The following is an 18,698-nucleotide window of genomic DNA, read 5'->3' as shown; positions in this document are numbered from 1 at the left end:
GTGAACTAGGGTTTCAATTTAGATTTTTCATGGTTTCAATTTGAAAATTTGTGAATTAGGGTTTCAAATTAGGTATTTGAGGATTTGGGGATAGAAAATACGAGAGGGAATAATTTTTTGTCTTGTACGACATCTAAAATTTGAGCAAAGAACAATGAAGAGTTTGAGCGAAATGATGAGTTTGAGCAACAACAAATGAACTATGGTTTCAATTTAGATTTTCCATGGTTTCAATTTGAAAATTTGTGAATTAGGGTTTCAAATTAGGTATTTGGGGATTTGGGGATAGAAAATACGAGAGGGAATAATTTTTTGTGCGCGCGCGAGTGGTTTTGTTGGTAAGTCACGTGATTTTCTCATGTCTTTGTTGACTTGACTTGACCAAAGTGTGCTGAGTGTGCAAGAATTTGATACATCTCAAAATTAGAAATTCCACGTAAGAAAAAAAATTAATCCACGTCACTCTTCAGGTGCCGGAAATATGAAGGTGGATACGTTTTACAAGTACAGGGTTAAAATTGCCTAAACTGAACTTTAGGGGGGTAAGTGGTAAAACTTGACAAGTTCGAGAGTGAAATATGCCAATTTGCCATTCTAATATAATTGGCATTGCTAAAATGACAAAGTTAACATATTTTCGGTCCCGAGTAGAGAGTAGAGCTGCGCAGGAGTTTCACTAGCCTCCCCTGAACCTTTGTGATTATTTTGGTTTTTCTAATCCTTGAGGAAAATGATCACCAACAAAAAGCAAAATAGTAGAGACGCTCGTGAAGAAAATTAATAATGGATACAGAGGGCTTTCTTCCCATTCATTTATCAGGAAAAAAGAGTTACAGGCCTCAATAGCACACCATTTGGGTGCTCTACTATAGTTTAAATTACAACAAATTACTGGCTCCTTGAGATGCAAAATTTAGTTGGTCTCCAATTGCTTGCCCGCCAGACGGTTCATATCCATAACCATCAAACGACTTGTCATCTCGGACCACATTCACTGTATCTGGTGTTTTAATGCCAACCATTGGTGATGTCCACTGGACCGGCATTGAAGCGTTCGAGCTGGAACCTTCTTGGTTCAGGCTCAGAATAGTGCGATTCTGTGGAGAGGTTGCTGCAGGTCTCTTGTTGACTGAAGCGACTGTTGTCTGGGAGAGGGATGATGACTGCGGCTGTTGCTGATTCTTCTGAATTGGAGACTTAGGTCGGAGGCCCTCTATATCAGGTGTTGTCAGCACTAGATGAGGTGCTTCAGGGGGTGGATTCCGTCCTCCTCCTCCTTGCCAAACTTTCCCATCCTTGTCACAAAAATTCCTGATATAACCCTGCATTTTTTGAGGGAAAACCCTTTTCAAGTCAGACACAAGATACAAGTACAGCCAAAAAGATTTAGCAAATCAGATTTTGACTCCCTAGGATTAAACATGCAATTGATCTTGTGTCATGCTCCCTTTCCAAGTCAGACATAAGATACAAGTACAACCAAAAAGATTTAGCAAATCAGATTTTGGCTCCCTAGGATTAAACATGCAATTGATCTTGTGTCATGCTCTTCAGAGGAAAGAAAGGTGGGTTCGTTAGATACTTTACCTCTGCATTAAAGTTTGAAGAAGATAATCCTTTTCCTACAGTCAGCCAACCAGACCGAATGTTATGATCTTCACCAAACAGCTCAAGTCTCCTACGCCCAAGGGAGAAATGCTCAATAATCCGATACATATCTTCCGGTTTTTTACTTGAACCTGCCATTCAATTGGTTACAAAATTCAGCACCATGCTCAGCAGCAATATAAGCAGAATATTGATACACAATGGAGTGAAATATAAAACATATAACTTGAAATGAAGCAGGAATAGTTAATCTGATATCCATGCTTTACTATTCATGTATACAAAAACATGCACTGGGACATGACAATGGGTGAAATCATCAAAACTTGCTGTCAAACTCTAGTAAAGTATGACATATACATACCGTAAGGAGGTTCTTCTGCGATTATAATATCCGTGTCAATGTTTGCATGGATAATGTGACCATCTGTGCTACGACGTACCGTTCCTTTTATGCCCATCAAGCAATGTTCCTACATTACAGATAAGAGACTTTAGAAAAGTAATAAATGACTCGTCTTGAAGAGTGATAACAGCACTTCTATGTGTGGAAGCCAATAATGACAAATGTCAAAAACCATAAGAGAAGATATAACCAACCTTTGAATGCTGAAACAAAGTGTGAGAATCATGCCGCAGACCAGGAGCTGCATTACCTTTGTTCGTCTTCACCCAACATATATCCTCACACCTCCGGAATCCCCACTGCATAAATAACATTACATTTTATATACAGAATTACAGAGTACAGAAGTACTATCCAAGTATCCAATAAATAATATCCAATTTAATCACAGGAATCATTCCAAAAATGATGGTGGGTGACTCTCCATCAAATCTGAATCATTTTCAGTTAGAATTATAATAAGAATTAAAGAGAGTTCATGGTTTCCATCAGGGAACTCCAACAGCAATGCTGTTGTGAAACCATCATTCTCACAGGAGGTACAAAAGAAAACAGCAAAATATTCCAAGAGAAGAATCATTGACATGAACGATTAAAATTCTAAAGAGGACCCATATTGTGATGTTAAAAATGGGCTAACTAAGAGCTATGAAGCACAGACACTGACACGCGACACGGGCACGACATCATTCAAAAAAATAGGACACAGATACGTCATGGACAAATTTAAATCAAAATATGAACTCTAGTTTTGGACATGTCCTACTCTAAAAGATTAAACAACATACATGTCCAAAATACAAGCTAATGCCAACAAAAGAAATAACAATTATAGAAGATTCATAACAAATATATATAAAAAGGACTTGGCAATCATCAAGTGCAGTCGTGTATTGTGCCTCATTTTTCTTATTTCAAGAGTGAAATAAAACCCTACCAAGTCATGTATTCTTTTAAGTATTTTAATCACTTTTAAAAAAATAAGAATAAAATGTAGAAGTGTCCCCAGCATGTCCACAGAGTGTTGGAAATTTTAAAAATCAATTATTAAATCCGACACTCCAAATCGAGTATCAAACACATGTTGGAGGAGTGTCGGTGTCAGATACGTGTCCAACACGGATACGTTGCCCCTAGAGGAGTGTCGGTGCTTCATAGACTAAGAGCTCCTTATTTGATATAAGGACTCGTAAAATGAGTATGAGAAAATATATCAAACATAAGCTAAAACCCAGTTACTGAAACTCCAACAGTAATACTGTGAAACCTGATGGTCTTTATCGAAATAATACAATGAGAGGGCCGGAGATTTCGAGACAAAAACACTCACAAAACATAAAAAAAAAATATTACTCGGTATGTCTAAATAGTCCAAGAGAAAAAAATGTTGACACTGAGTCACTGACGATTAAAGAGGACGGAGGACCCATATTCTGATGTTGAAAATTGCTAATTAAGAGTTCTTGGTTTGAATGATTGATTTAATGACTAGTGAAATGAATACGAGAATATCAAACTCAAAAATCCAGTTACGGAAATGTGTTTTATGCGTGTGATGATATATGTTTTATATACCCAAACAATACTTACCTTTCTTAGGCACTGCCGGCCCTGCTCAAGACCCACACCATCACCAACCCATAGGAATATAAAAGAAGGTGTGTCTGCAATTGCCTGAGGACACCCGAAGAAAAGGTTAAATTGCACAAACACATGAAGGTGACATTAGACCACAGAGAATAGCAATGGAAATAGGCAAACAAGGTACCTCAATCTTAAGGTTTGATATTTGTTCAAATGTCCAATATTCTGTAAGGTCAGCAACTCCAGGTGCTCGATGGACATACTCCTCCCAAGGGGGGTCCACAAGAATAACGTCAAACTTTGTTCCAAAAAATTCTGGAGATAAAACAAATTCACGAAGGTCACACTTGTAGTACATGGGTGGTGTAGCAACTTTGGATACAATCTCATCTTTCTTCTGAATAAGTTCCCGCAGCTTGGGGTAATCCTCTACCACACTGGTGAGTTCCAGCTCCCTGATGAAATTCTGGGGCCGCGAGCCAGTGTCAACAAAATGTTGGGAGTAATCATTTTGCTCCCCTCTAGAAGGAGCTTTACCGGGAGGTCCAGTAATTCTAGGAGCACTCCAGCCCCCAAGAGCTTTCTCATTAGGCATTCCACGTCCCATCGTTCCCATAGCATTAAAACCAGGCCCTGAAATGCCAGGGGAGACCCCTATTACAGAGCTTTGTTGATTGAAATACATGGAAGGGTTTGGGCCTGTTAAAACATTGGGCGGAAATCTAGATGGTGATGGTCCTGGAGGTACAGGAGAAGGACCAGGAGGGCCAGCTAACATGTTCATATCTATACCTCGAGCTCCAGGCCAAACATTCGGATTTGAAAATTGTGGAATAAATACACCAAGTCCAATTGGTGGACCTGGACCAGGTGACATGTTTGGTCCGAGAGCCTGCATGTGTCCAGGTGGCAATCCTAGATGGCCAAAAGGAGGTCCCATCATAGGTAGCTGAATACCAACCCGTTGTGCATCCCTCCCTTGGACCCTTCCTCTACCTCCTCTCCCAAGCCGACTCCCTTTTGCTCCTTGCTGAGTACTTCTACTGAAATTCCCAGAACCCTGATTATTTCCAAATGGAAGTTGTGAAGCACTTCTAGGACTAGGACCACCACCACTACGATTAGCACCCACAACACCCTTCTGTCCTCTTCCCTTTTCCATGTCTAGATTGTTCCTCCCTGAATTTTGATCCAGCACAGAGAAGCCATCATCAGGATACCTTTCTTGCAGATCATCTGCAGGACCAAACACATCAGTCATTCGTGACCTGTCATCAGGAAGATTTCCCCATTGCTCATCACTTGTGGCTGAGGTATGATCAGTCTGTGGACCTCCTTCAGTTTTCCTTCCAGTCAAAATTGACCCCGATTCATCTCTTCCATAATCGATAGAAGTGGGTCGAATTTCAATCATCTCTGAGCTCCGATTCGCATTCCCATAGCTTGATGAAGTTTTTGAACCATCATTTCTACCTGTTCTCCTATAGCCAGGGTTAAAATGAACCTTGTCGTTATCAATCCTCTCACGATCCCTTCTTCTTGAATCCCAACCATTTTCATAATCAATATTGACATCCACGTATGCCGAGTCTTTATCATTGCCACCTTGATATCTCCTCCTCCAATTGTCCTTGGAACCTTCACGGTCTTTGTTTCTATCGCTCCAACTATTATCGTGGCCTTTTGACCTATCATCCCTATAACTATCCTTTTCTCGTTCCTTCTCCTTAAGACTAATGCTTCTATCACTATCCCTATAATTATCCTTTTCTCGTTCCTTCTCCTTTAGACTGAGGCTTCTTTCATTGTTCCTATAATAATTATCCTTTTCTTGTTCCTTCTCCTTATGGTTGATGCTTCTTTCACTGTCCCTATATATCTCCTTTTCCCGTTCCTTCTCCTTAACACTAATAGTTCTTTCATTGTCCGACTCAGACTCACCTGACTGTCGATGGCGCCTCCCACCCCTCCCAGGGCTCCAAGACCTTCTGGAGTGCCTGACTTCTCTCCGTTCTATCCATTGTCCGTGCACGTCCATCCTCATCTGTGTTAATAGACCTTTCTCGACTATCTGCAATATCATGAATGCCATAGGCAGGATCAGATAGATGTCTGTGTGTCTCTGTCTTCTCCCCATGACCTCTGGTGCTTGTCTTGTGAGCATTAGAATCAATATCCTCAAAGATCCCACTTGGTTTATCTTGAACTGTCCTCAACTTATCATCTCTACTAGATCTCTCTTCACGAGATATTGAACCCAGTCTATTATCTTCTTCAAGAGCCTCTGACCTGTCTCTACTTTTAGAGTTCTCCTCATCAATCCTTTTCTCTCCACCATTGCTGGACTTAACTGGTGTATCACTGTTTGAGTCCACAACCCTCGCTTTGGTCTCATTAGATTCATTTCTGAGGTCTGGTAATCTCTCTCGAACAGTCCCATGCTTGACATCGGAAGCTTTCCCAGTCCTTGAATCAGACTTCTCAACATAACTATTTTCTTCTCCCTTTCTGACAGAGTCGGATTCGTATCTTTTTAAATTCTTCTCCGCTTCACGAGTTCCATGACCTTTGTCCCTGCTGCTCTCCTTCCTTTCTGAATACCTGGAATCTTTATCTTTCGTCTTTTCTTGGTCAGCGTCATGAGAACTGCTCAATTTGCTCCTACTTTTGCTCTGAGAACTCTCAAGAACAAGGGGCTTTGAGCTAGATTTCCTTGATGATTCTCTCTCACTGTCATCACCTTTACTCCCAGAAATGTCTCTACCCTTCCTATAGCTCTCCGATTCTCTTTCCTGATAATCACTGCTATGCTTCTTCTCTTCCTGATTTTTCTTTAGTTGCTTTGAACGCAATTCCTTTCTTGTGTCATAATCATCTTCATCCCCACTACCAGCCCTACTTGAACCACCTAACCTCTTTTACTCTCAGTTCTATCCCCAGAAGTCTTCCTCTTCCCACCACTGTCCCATTCTTCAGCTTCTTCTGTGCCGTGCTTTCTTGACCTGTACTTCCTCTTCTCACTGCTATCCCATTCTTCCTCGTCTCCAACTCTATCACCTTTCATATCAGATCTCTCCTCAACATCCCGCTTATAACTCCGACTGGATTCACGATTTTCCATTCCTTGGGCCAAAATTTTATCTATCCCAAAATACGATAAAGTTGAAACAAGTTAGGGAGCTTAGTGTTTCCTGCAAAGGAAGGAACCAATTTCACACTCAACCAACCATTGCAAACATTCATAAACACGTGTCAAAAAGAGCGTAAACTCAATGACATTTAGAAAAAGAAATAAAAACTATGCCATTTCGTTGAAGAAGAAGCTTAAACCCAACCCTAGATAATGAAAGAAAATTAAAATATTTCATTAACACCTTATTCCTATTTTCTATCAAACAAACAAAAAACTGTATTCAACTTACACACACTAATCAGATTCAACGATTCAAAAAAACGAATATGAAATCCAATGCGAATTAATATACATATGAATGAGAAAATTGAGTAAAAGTAAATGGGCGAACCTGGTTTTTCTTTTATATGAAATTGGAGATGGACAAATTCACTGGTTTTCTTTCAGTTTTTATCATGTGTCTTAGCGAACATGTTCAAGTATGCTTCCTTTCTTTATTTGCAACCCCATCCCAATATATATTTTTTCGTTAAGCCCATCCCAATTTTCGAGGGTGCCCCTTATATTTTAGCCAATTTAACCCATAATAAGGGTTAAATAGTATTAGCCCCACTAGATGAGCCAATTAGGATTTTCCCCCTACTAAATTTGGCTTGGTGTTAAATTTCAAACACACGGTCAAAATTATTGATGCTCTAAATTTCAAAAAATAAATAATTGAAAATTACATAAATGCTCTCATTAATTTCAAAAAACAAATGTTCAATTTTTATTAAGTGGGGACAATTATGACAGCATCTCGCTAGAATCTGAGACTAATGTCAAAAACCCCATTTTCAAAACTCATTTAATCCAACAAAACTGTTGTTTACCGAACACCATGATCGCCATGACGATACAGTCGATATTGAGAGCAACTTATTGGAATTCTGATATTGAAAGGATATACTTTTTTTCTTACTAAACAAGTGTTAAAAAAAGTTGCTTAATAAATATTTGGTAAGTCAATTACTTGAATCAAACTTTTGATTTAAATATTTAAGCGGTCATGTATCGCATTATACCTTTTTCCTTCGTCGACCTCAGGCAACATTGCGACGGTATTTTGGTCTATCGTCAGATATTTTGGGTTCGAATGAGCATTTTCTGCCATGAACATGACAGTTCACATTAATCCTATAATATATATATATATATATATACACACAGCAATCCACGGTTCCTGGCGTCTCAAGAGTCGAGACCAACCACAAAACGTAACAAACTGATACCATATTCCTTCTTTAACCAATAATAATTTGAACTAATTTTCACTCCAGGGCTGAGGACTCCATTCCTTTTAGAGTGAACTAGAAGGACAAGCATCTAGTCAACTGATGACATCCAATGTATTTACAACAATTGCCAAGTGTATTTACAGGCAATTCCAAGTTGGAGTGACGTTCAGAAACCCACTTCCAAGAAACAGGGACTACTACTGAATTTTATGTACCTTGGCAAGCAATCCAGCCACACGAAAATAACTAGCATAACAACAAATCCAAAGTCTACGGTATGTCTATGGTATATGTCATCTTAAAAACAGTGAATGAAACTCGCATCACTTATAGCGAAACTCCCATCTTCTTCTCCTGCTATCTGCCCCTTTTCGTCATCATCTTAACTCCTGCTACAAGGTCATTGTCGTCATCATCTTACATCTTGCTATCTGCTCCTTTTCGGCATCATCTTAACGCTCGGCAGAGGCACTGTCCCTGATAATCGAACCACGTCGATGGCCACCAACTATCACATCTTTGAATCGAGAGAGCGAACCCATCATCCTGTTCATCTTCTGCCAAAGCAATAAACTCATTAGAATGATTTTGATAGTGTAAGTATTAGTTCAGAATTTACAAAAAGAAAATACAATTTTCTTCTTCAACGCCTGAAGTAAAATAGGAAGATCAATTCCAAAATCAATTCCTACACGAAGTCTAATCTTCCTAACTAAAATACACATTCAGTGTCACAGTGTGTTATATGTATTGACTCACAGTTCTATATTGATTTTTCAAATACCCAGTTTTCTTCATCTTTCTCGCTTCTCAGTTCTCATTGCCACTGCAGAAAATGCATTTCTCCAGAGAGCCCTGTCCATGTATTTCTCTGGAGCCATCTTTTAGCTAGATAATTTGACACAGCCACTCGTAAAATACCCCATTACCTAGTTAACTAATCCACATAAAACCATTCTTCCTCACTTAAAAATGTCGTCTTCGCTTCTCTCCTCTCCATATTCCTCCACACATGTAACTCCTTGCCCTTAATGACTGTCTCAACACAAGGGGAATACTTGCAACTCTTATATGTTGATTGCTACTATATATCAGAGACATAAATGAAAGCACACAAATAAACAAGGAACTTAAACTTTTCTGGAAAAGTTAACTGTGTTTTCAGGGATCTCAAACTCCCTCTATGTTCCTTGAGTTTATATAACTCTCAAGTCTTGAAGGAAGACTTCCAAAAATACGTGAATGTTTTTCTATTCTTTCAATGCAAACAGGGATAATGATTTTTTCCGTTTTTGTTTAGTTTACTTCCTTTTTTCAGCCGTTTCAGCTAAAAGGTCAAATTGCCAAAAGCAAAAGAATAACAAGGCAATGTCTTTTTTTTGGTTTGCCTTACTAAGACTTTCAAACAAAAATTTTGGAGTAATATAGGTGGATAATATTTGTAATTGACTTGGTATTGAGATGGTTGAAGAGTAGTATAAAACTTAATAATTTAGTTGGTTTCAACTCATCTCTATTAATAATGTACTCATAAGAATTTGCAAGTGTGGGTGCAACTCTTCTAAATGGACTCTTACACTAAAAACCATCTTGAGGATTACTCCTAGTTCAACAAATGAAAACCAACAATCACCTCAATTAATTCTCTTTGAGTGATGATGAAGATCATAAAAACTTATACAAAAATATCAAGTTACATCGACACGGATAGGTGTTTCCGTATACGACACGGATACGAAGTGTCAGACACGGCAAAACTTCAAAATTTTAGGACTCAGTAAATCACATACAATGTGTTCGAGATGGACACGTGGATACATATCCGACACAGATTCTTTTTCAAAATATGGTATGTCCATATAATATAGAAAATATCTCAACACAATTAAGAAATCAATAAGCATATCATGAATTATCATGTGCACCACAATGATAGCATAAAAGCACAACATCATTTAGCTTTTAAGTGCACAAGCTCTTCTGTATACTCACTAAAATCTACATGAACTAGCCAAGGGAAGCTTAACACGTGTTGTCCATTATTTTAGGAATCACAAACAATATGTGTTTGAGATGGACACGACACAGATTTTTTTCAAAATATGGTCTGTCTATATAATATAGAAAATATCCCAACACAATTAAGAAATCAATAAGCATATCACGAATTATCATGTGCACCACAATGATAGCATAAAAGCACAGCGTCATTTAGCTTTTAAGTGCACAAGCTCTTCTGTATACTCACTAAAATCTACATAAACTAACCAAGGGAAGCTCAACACGTGTTGTCCATTATTTTTATCTCCTCAACAATGTAAGTCTGAAACAAATCTGCGGTTCACGAATCATAGTGCTAAATCAACACACATCTCCAACCCCCTCGGATAAAAGTTGATTAAACAAGCTTGTTCTTATATTTAGTAAAATGAAGTCAAACAAAACAAAACTTGTGAATATAATAAGAAGAAATTAAAGTTGCGCAAACAAACTTACATGATCCCACCGCAAAAAAAACCTGTTCATGAATCATAGTGCAAAATAAACATGCATCCCCATCCCCCTCGGAGAAAAGTAAAACTTAACAAACTTGTCCTTATATTTAGCCAATGATAAAAAAATTCGTTTAAAATGTAGTGAATAATAAAAGAAGAAAATAGAGTTCTACAAGTAAACTCACATGGTGCCACTGCTAAAAACAAATTAGTAGGTGGTAGATACCTCATCATTAATGCTGAAATGCCACTTTTGCTGAGCCTGCCACCTCTCCTGCTGCCACCGCTGTCCAAGAATTACAATCCCCATTAAAGCTGCAGCAACAAAAACAGACCAAAATGCATTTGCCTCCTTGGCTTGAGCATAAAAAGAAGCTGCCTGCCTTTTCCACCACGCTTCACATGGTAGGCCAGATCCATTGCGCTTGCTTTCATTTTTGGGACTTTGAGATTTTGCCGAATCGGAAGAAGAGTCTGAGTTTGTCTCAGCTGATACGTTTGGTTCTGGAATAACTAAGAAATCTTCACACTCTGCTTCATCAAGTAATGAACTAAGCTTAAGAGCACTGTAAATAGTCTGTTCTTCTTCGACCAAATTTAACCCTTGCAATGCTTTACCTGCTCCAAATTCCGTATCGTGGCCAGATAGGTACTTTTCCTTTTCTTCATAGAACTGAATCCCATGAACCTCTTCGGGTACTTTCATTCCTTTAAAAGTCCAGTTCTCTTCCTTACTTTTTTCAGATTTATCCCCTTCCTCCATACCCAGATCAGAGATATTTGGATGGACAAGTTCACTTCCATGTTCAACATGAATCTCATTGTCAATTGGGTCAAATGGTAAGTTCTCATGCTCACTTGGAGGAAAAACAAAGTGACCAGACATGAACAATGCACGAGTGGCTTCCTCAACATCTCTACTGGACTCATTACCTTGATCATCATGAATTGACTCAAACCCTGCTGGACCAGGAGCAGCTGCATATGCTGAAGCTGTCAGAGACACAACTTCCCATTCATTTCCTCTCGTGGGTGTTTCCTGTGTATCCTTATCTTCTTCCATGTTTCAAATCTAGTGTTTCCCTACACATGATTCAAACCTTAAATAACCTCATTTCCACCAAACAAGTCAACAACGCAAATAGATATAACCCAAACCAAATAAACATGTGCTCAATGCTAAACCCTTCATTTTCCATGCCACTAGATCTGTGAAACAACTAATTATATGACCACCTCATCCATCCACAACAAATTTTGGACATGCACATATTCAATTCATATCAACAGACAACAATCTCACAACATAAACTCAAATTTATAATATTAAATAATCTGATCAAACTATTAAAAAAAAAAAAAACTAAATCATCGATTAATTATGCTAAACAGTTTCCATTTAAACACGCATATACAGATCTAAAATCAGATAAAAAAACACAATCGATATTTCTACAGTTATTATTATTTCATGTAAAAAGATGTGTAAGTTTAGATCGAATTATTACCGAAATTTGTTGGGTGGTAATTGTTGATTTTTTTTTTTTTGAAGGGAAAGAGGGAGAAACAGTTTGGAAGAAGTAAAAGAGTGGGGGATAAGATTCCTACTTTATATATATATATATGTAACGTGTGAGAGAGATAATGAAGAAGAAACTGGATTGTCCGGTTAACTGTTACTAGTACGAGTGGTAATTGACACGTGGTCGCCAATAATGGAAATCAGTTTTTATTCTTTCTCTGTTTCCATGTAAAGTGTTGCACGGGGACAGTCGTTTTTGCGAGTTGCAAACAAGCGAATTATATATACAAAATAATTCACTTATCTATAATTTCTGTTAGCTTTTGTTATTTTGTTGCATGCAGCTTTAGACTTACATCGAAATTGGAAAAGTAAATCCGACATGTGCTAAATAATATGGCACTATAGAGCGAGGCCCAAAATATCAACTATATGTCCAATATATATTAGTATCTTCTAAACTAAGCAATGGGGGTGGCCCAGTGGGGAGAGGAAGATGGAGGAGTGGAGATGGAGGAGGTCCGGAGATTTAGAGTGAGAGGAGAGAGAAAAAGCGAGAAAGGAAGAGATGAGAGGAGGACAATTTAAACCAACCAAGTTGGTTTTGTCCACATAACCCCCCTTCTTCCTAAAATGTTAAACCGCTCACGGGATTATTTTTTTTTTACACCGACATAGATATATTCAATATGTTTTAATTGAATATTGATTTTTTTTCTGATATATATCACAATTTCCGATATAACAATATATATTGATTGATATATGTGATATAAATTGTTGGCTTTGACCAATATATTAACGATATTTCTAATATATCGACATACAAAACAAAAATTTGACTGGTTAATAAAAAAAATATATCTATAATATTTCCAATATATCTAATAAGATATTCACCGAATTCGATATTTTGGTCCTTCCTACCATGGAGAAATATAATTACTTTCTCGTAGTTATGAAGCAATCTTTTTTATTAAAGAAAAAAAAAGGAAAAAAATCCACTTTCTATAAGAACATCTAAACATCACCTTGCACAGTTGCATTTTAACCAAATAAAGGAAAGGAAATAAAATGGGTGGTCACTATGGAATTGAATGGAATGGAATGGAAAGGAAATAATTTTAAAACAAATTTTTTTGATATATCACCATCATAAATCAATCATGTTTGTTTTTAAAAGTATGGAAATGTAATTGAACCCCATACCCTAGTAGTAGTGGTTCCTCCCTTTATTTTTTTCTTTCTTTTAAAAATTTAAAAATCAAAATTTTTAGTTTGTTTTGTTTTATGGAAAAACTTCGTTCCTTTCATATGGCATAAAAAATTTTTATAAACTGTAAAAGGTAGTTTTTCATTTTCAGACAAAACATAAATGTTTCCAAAACAAACACAATGATGAAAAAATGATAACAGACCTATGAAATATCTCCAAAACAAATTTTTTTTGATATATCACCATCATAAATCAACATGGTATTATGGGAATGTGAACCCCGTACCCTACCAATAACAGTGTGTATACTTTGAGAGTTCGTGATTTCATATGGTATGCAAAATTTTCGACTGTAATTTTAGTTTTTCAGAAAGACAAAACAGCAACGAAAAACAATTATGAAAATGACGTAAGACCTATGACCTATCTGATTCCGACATAGTAGTAGAAAAAGGAGATATGGTCATCACGCAAACTAAAGGATTAAGACATGGTTATTGTTTGTTGACAAGTACCACTACACTTCTACGTAGCGTACATGCTGATAAATAAAAAACACGATAAATAAATAATTTAAAAGCTACAACACACCCAAAGAGCCCCCCCCTGACATAAATAGAGATACATGGCAACTCAGCCAAGCAATAATTCAACACCAGGGCGTACAAGGTTTTGAATCTGCTTCCAAGCATTTTCAGTCTTCTTGCCTACTTTTTTTTTCCCATAATTTGACTTCTTGTCTACACAAGTGTCTTTTGCTGTTTTTTTTTCAATTATTTTTTGACAATAACTAAGCAAAGTAGCGGTTTCAACATCATAGTCAAAGAGTCTGCGATAAATGGACAACCTCTTCAGATTTGTCACATTGTTGAGCAAAAATGTTGCAAACTCTATTTCCTGAGAACAACCAGTGAAGCCACTCAGCATAATCTCTTCCAGGTGGAGGTGAGGGTAATCCAAAGGCCTCTCCATGAGCCATTCTTTGTTTTCTTCCCAGCTTCTTGTATTCCAGACAAGCAACTGCAACAAGGAAAAAACAGATATTGAATATTTGAATAAGCTTCTTTAATCTTTACACAGTACAAAGGAGCAAATATGTTAATATAACTAGCCTCGTGCATGTGTCTTGCACATACTCAACATAGAGGGGCCCGCAGATGCTTCAAAAAATAAAAAAAAATACCTAAACATAAAATATTCTTCCTTTTGGGAATATGAAAGTGCGTTGAGGAAATCCCAACCACATACGCAAGTGCCAAGGTTGAACCCCAGGGCCTTCCATTACAACCCCCATTATCGGTACCTACTATGCAGGTAGGTATATTATCCCCATAATCGGTGCCTACTATGCTTGTTTATTATTAAAACTAAAACATATAATAGCCCACCTAGGTAATACGAATGGGAAAAAGTGCATAAGAGCATCTCTAGGTGGTGGTCGTATCACCTCCACATTTGCTACTGAAATTTGCAAAACCTATCCTCAAAATCTGACCAACTCTAGTTAATTGAAAAAGTAAAAAAAAAAACGAAATTTTCACCCCTTATCCACATCCGCCATTGGTAAAAATACAACAACATTTGCCATTTTTTCCGCATTGTGAGCAACTTAGAGATGCTCTAAGTTAACAAAAAAAAATCCATTGCAACAAATCAAGCAGAAAAAACAGTTCCATTTTATTGTAGCAACTTACGTAAGGAGATGCCTGGAGCAAAGGGATGCATCTCCAGAGTGTTCCTGCGATCGTTCTAACCAGCAACACTAACTTCTTCAGATTGGCAAACAAGGGTAACTGTTTTGGAATATTCTTTTCCTGATAATTCCAACAAACTTATTCTCATTAGCAACACCCAGCCAAAGAATATGTAATTAGCAACAAGCAGCAAATCAGTTTTAAATATACCTCAACAGGTACAACTGAGAGAATCAAAGACTTCAAATGGGGAAAATCACTTGATAGCTTTCCACGAGCATAACTTAGGGCCTCACGAGAATGGTCGATCTCAGTACGTAAACTCACATTAGAAAGCTGAGGAACATTTATAGGCATAAACTTCACACACTTCCCCATATAAAGGAATATGGTGAGATTTTCAGCATCAATCGTTATTTCCTTTAATTCATGACAAAAGAGTACACTCAAGTGCTTCAGTTTGAGTGATGGGCCAGAAACTTTTAAACTAAGCAGCCCCTTGCAGTCATACAGACAGAGTTTTTCTAGATTATAACTATTGGACAAGATACTAAGAATTGTGTCTCTGTCTATGCGAATTTCTATCAATCGGAGGTCTATAAGGGAGCTATATCCATTGGAACCAAGAGATCTGAAAGAGCAACCTTTCAACGACAAACACTTCACTGATGAGCCCATTTCCTGGGTGGAAAACAAACAAGGAGATTGGGAGTAGAGATCTCCATCACAATGAATCTTTCTTAGGATGACAAGATGAGACAAACCAATATTGGGGTCCTGACATCTTTTAGCTAATGCCATCTTTATCCACTGATCAATATGGTGAGAAAAATCTTTTATTTGGGCTATTGCCATATCTATCCATTGATTAGAATGATGAGCAAATCCCTTTTCCAAGTAAAAGCGAGTTCTAAATGAGTCTTTAACAGTACTATGGTCCAGGTGCAAGACCTGAAGAACAGATCCCACGAATTCTTTTTTTCCACACCCTATCCTAGAATCACTATAAGAATAATAATATTTAGCAACTAAACGATCACCAAAATCCTCATCTGGGGAGGAAGGATATCTCATAGCTCCAACATCCAGATTAAGACTAGGATTAAATGTGATAGATGTCTTCCAGAGATATCTCCATCTGCGAGAAAGGATGCTAGTTTTTACTGCTTCTTTCACTGTCAATAACGACAGGATGAAAGAGAGAATTTCATCTGGAAAATCACAAATCTTACCCACAGAAATCTGGGGAAGAAAAAAAAAAATAGTAAAGAGAGAAAATAGATGGAAATAAGATCTGACATCAAAATGAGACCAATTTTTTGTTATTACAGTTTCAAAGTGTGTATTATTCATAGAAGAAAACTGCAGTCAGTTATAATGTCCCAGATTGTACAAACTACAAAAGATGATGGGGACTAGAGAGTAAGAAGAGTGGATTGGGATACATTCATTCAAACCAGCCTACGAGTACACATATTATACCAAACAATCCATTATTATATTATTATAGTAGGAGTTTACATACTTGCCTTGAATTTGTTTTTCATACGTTTGACAGCCATGTCGCCGTTCTCTTCTTTCGTCAACACCTCTAAAATTGACAGCTACAATGATGAAGCAAAGTTAAATCTGAGTATATGAAAAATAACACTAATTGTAAAGAATACCAAATATTATAATTGTAGGAAAAAATAAACTAAATGATCAGATATCAAAATTACAAGTTTACAACAAAAGATTTGTAATTTCCATTGGTTTAAGCCAAAACGAATTAAAAAAAGATGTCCCTTTTTCATAAACTAATGCCAGAAGAAGAAAAGATGTAGAGATGGATTCGTGTCACTCTCAACCAAAAAAAAAATTGGGCTTCAATTGCATAATTAATAATTCACAGCATATATAAACTAAGGTCTAGAGCCACTATCTACCTAAACTATATACCAATAAATAGATAATTCAAAATAACGACAACATTAATAATAATAAAGGCCGCACCTATGAAGGCCAGAGCGATGATGGGAAAGCAATTCGAGAGCTAATAATTAGAATGTTCTATACTTCTACTCAAGGTAAGTATGATTGTATTGAGGCTATGCAGCTCTTCTGCACTGATCGTTATTAACTTGTTATCGGTGGCTCTTATAGTTATTAGATTTCGAAATATAGAAATTTCAATACACCGATCGATCAGGTAAAAAGTTTGAAAGTATTGATAACTAGTTGAAAAACCATATTTCACGTTTTAATTAGGGTCCTATTAATAATGACTGACTCCAAATTGTGTTGGGCAGACCCCGGCCCAATTTGGGGTCTGCAATTGTCTTGGGCACCACATAGAGTCCAATACACTCTACCACCCAAAAAAAACCAACCAGAACTGACGTCTATGTATACTTCGCATACCAAGAGATAGTATATGTAGAGGTGTGGATTTCTATCTACGACCTGATGTTGAGGTTGGCTGCCCTCTTTCTTGGGACAAGAGTTGCCTACGTATCAAATTATAGTTCGGCATAAAATATTAAAGTCTAAAACTTTCTTGGGACAAGAGTTGCCTACGTATCAAATTATAGTTCGGCATAAAATATTAAAGTCTAAAACATCCGGGGCAGTTTATTTGTCTTTAGCGCCCAAAGTGTTTTCCTCAAAGAAAATCAGTTTTTTAACTTGAAAAACAAGTTTTACCTAATTATCATAAAACAAGTTTTTTGGACCAAAAAAGTGTTTTTTGGATGATTTTTTTTTTTTTTTTTTTAAATAGAGATCAAAGCATTTATTTTTTCAAAAAAATGTTTTTTTCACCAATAAACACCTTTTTTGCAATAAATAAATAGGATCCAAACACCCTCTTATGTTTCATTGAGAAGAACTAAAAAATATTCTTAGATCTAAACCAAGTAAATCAAACACGAGTTTCACTCCAATCAACAATGAAAAACAGTATTCAACCACTAGAAATGAAATCTAGAACAATATATGAAAAACAACTACAACAATTCATATTCTCATTGTTTCTAATTATATTATTTTACTTTAAACACAAGAATAAACTTGAGATCAAAGCTAGAAAACAACATCAACACTCAAGATCGTTTGAGTGTTGATGTGTTTTCTAGCTTTGATCTCAACGTGAAGATATTGATGCTGAAGATGAAAGCCATATGAATGAGCCATATGAATGGGTCATGGGTGTGAGTAATGGGTATCACGAGTCTTATTTTTTTTAGTGCATGAATATGGAGTGGTTTATTAGTTTAGGTTGAGTGGGTTTGATCTTGATGTTTGTTTTCAAGTAGATTGGAGTGTTGGACCACGTTACAAAATGTCAGGAAATATTTTACTGTGATTTCGTAGAGCTTTCAGTGATATATATCTACATTTTCAACAAAGGTTCTATTTCAATTCAAAGAGTCCATGGGGTTGTTTGTTTATTTTTGGATTCAACATTCATAGCCTTTTAAACTTAAGTTTTAAGCATTCAGAGACTCAAAAACTTGTTTATTTTTTTTATGTAGTTTAAGCATTCAATGGTAGTTTCAGCATTCAGTAATAGTTTCAGCATTTAGCCATTCCTCACTAAAGTTCCTCTTGAATGCTACTTGAAACAAGGAAGTCCCTTCTTGCCATTTCTTAAAAACCCAATCTCAAGAACCAATCTACTTTCTTACCCACACCTTTATCACTTCAAAATGGGTTATTAAAAATTTGATGCTAGTGTCACGGGTTTTTCATTTTTTAGGGTGAATGATATCCACTTTGTTAA

General features: G+C 36.8%; 3 protein-coding genes across 7 annotated transcripts; all 3 read right to left on the bottom strand.

The window, feature by feature from the left end:
- Positions 1-768: 768 nt before the first annotated feature.
- LOC147513510 (uncharacterized) lies at positions 769-7,260 on the bottom strand. The gene is given in 9 exon segments (XM_086596574.1): positions 769-1,322; positions 1,588-1,739; positions 1,973-2,081; positions 2,209-2,313; positions 3,605-3,688; positions 3,783-5,607; positions 5,609-6,518; positions 6,521-6,789; positions 7,123-7,260. Coding segments are annotated over 8 exon segments (3,828 nt in total). The 5' UTR covers positions 6,720-6,789; positions 7,123-7,260; the 3' UTR covers positions 769-878.
- An 837-nt stretch (positions 7,261-8,097) lies between these two features.
- LOC147513509 (ATG8-interacting protein 1-like) lies at positions 8,098-12,146 on the bottom strand. 2 transcript variants are annotated; one of them, XM_086596573.1, is made up of 4 exons: positions 12,012-12,146; positions 11,122-11,586; positions 10,730-11,034; positions 8,098-8,565 (listed from the first exon to the last, which is right to left on the bottom strand). In XM_086596573.1, exons 2-4 carry the CDS (start codon positions 11,564-11,566, stop codon positions 8,461-8,463), a joined length of 855 nt encoding a protein of 284 aa, XP_086452699.1. In that variant the 5' UTR covers positions 11,567-11,586; positions 12,012-12,146; the 3' UTR covers positions 8,098-8,460. The 2 variants fall into 2 exon arrangements, with proteins under 2 accessions (XP_086452699.1, XP_086452698.1); XM_086596572.1 differs by having other exon boundaries at positions 10,730-11,586.
- A 2,674-nt stretch (positions 12,147-14,820) lies between these two features.
- LOC147513508 (uncharacterized) lies at positions 14,821-17,154 on the bottom strand. Of its 4 annotated transcripts, XM_086596584.1 has the most exons (5): positions 16,943-17,034; positions 16,864-16,890; positions 16,465-16,539; positions 15,146-16,177; positions 14,821-15,055 (listed from the first exon to the last, which is right to left on the bottom strand). In XM_086596584.1, the coding sequence occupies exons 3-5, from the start codon at positions 16,495-16,497 to the stop codon at positions 14,867-14,869; spliced, it is 1,254 nt and encodes a 417-aa protein (XP_086452710.1). In that variant the 5' UTR covers positions 16,498-16,539; positions 16,864-16,890; positions 16,943-17,034; the 3' UTR covers positions 14,821-14,866. The 4 variants fall into 4 exon arrangements, with proteins under 4 accessions (XP_086452710.1, XP_086452708.1, XP_086452709.1 ...); XM_086596582.1 differs by lacking the exon at positions 16,864-16,890 and having other exon boundaries at positions 16,931-17,154; XM_086596583.1 differs by lacking the exon at positions 16,864-16,890 and having other exon boundaries at positions 16,465-16,564; positions 16,931-17,040.
- Positions 17,155-18,698: the final 1,544 nt, after the last annotated feature.

This window comes from Coptis chinensis, chromosome 3, assembly GCF_015680905.1.
Source record: "Coptis chinensis isolate HL-2020 chromosome 3, ASM1568090v1, whole genome shotgun sequence".
NCBI classification, from domain to species: Eukaryota; Viridiplantae; Streptophyta; class Magnoliopsida; order Ranunculales; family Ranunculaceae; genus Coptis; species Coptis chinensis.
The sequence above is the reverse complement of the archived record's forward strand: the minus strand, read 5'-3'. Positions and strand labels throughout refer to the sequence as shown.

Bases quoted from the DNA above. Each gene is read 5' to 3' on its own strand.
- LOC147513509 (XM_086596572.1), bottom strand. From the start codon at position 11,566: ATGGAAGAAGATAAGGATACACAGGAAACACCCACGAGAGGAAATGAA. The intron at 8,566-10,729 runs GTATCTACCACC...TTGCTTTGGCAG, and splicing joins ATTTCAGCATTAATGATGAG to AAGATGAACAGGATGATGGG.
- LOC147513508 (XM_086596581.1), bottom strand. From the start codon at position 16,288: ATGAATAATACACACTTTGAAACTGTAATAACAAAAAATTGGTCTCAT. The intron at 15,056-15,145 runs GTATATTTAAAA...TGGAATTATCAG, and splicing joins TCTCAGTTGTACCTGTTGAG to GAAAAGAATATTCCAAAACA.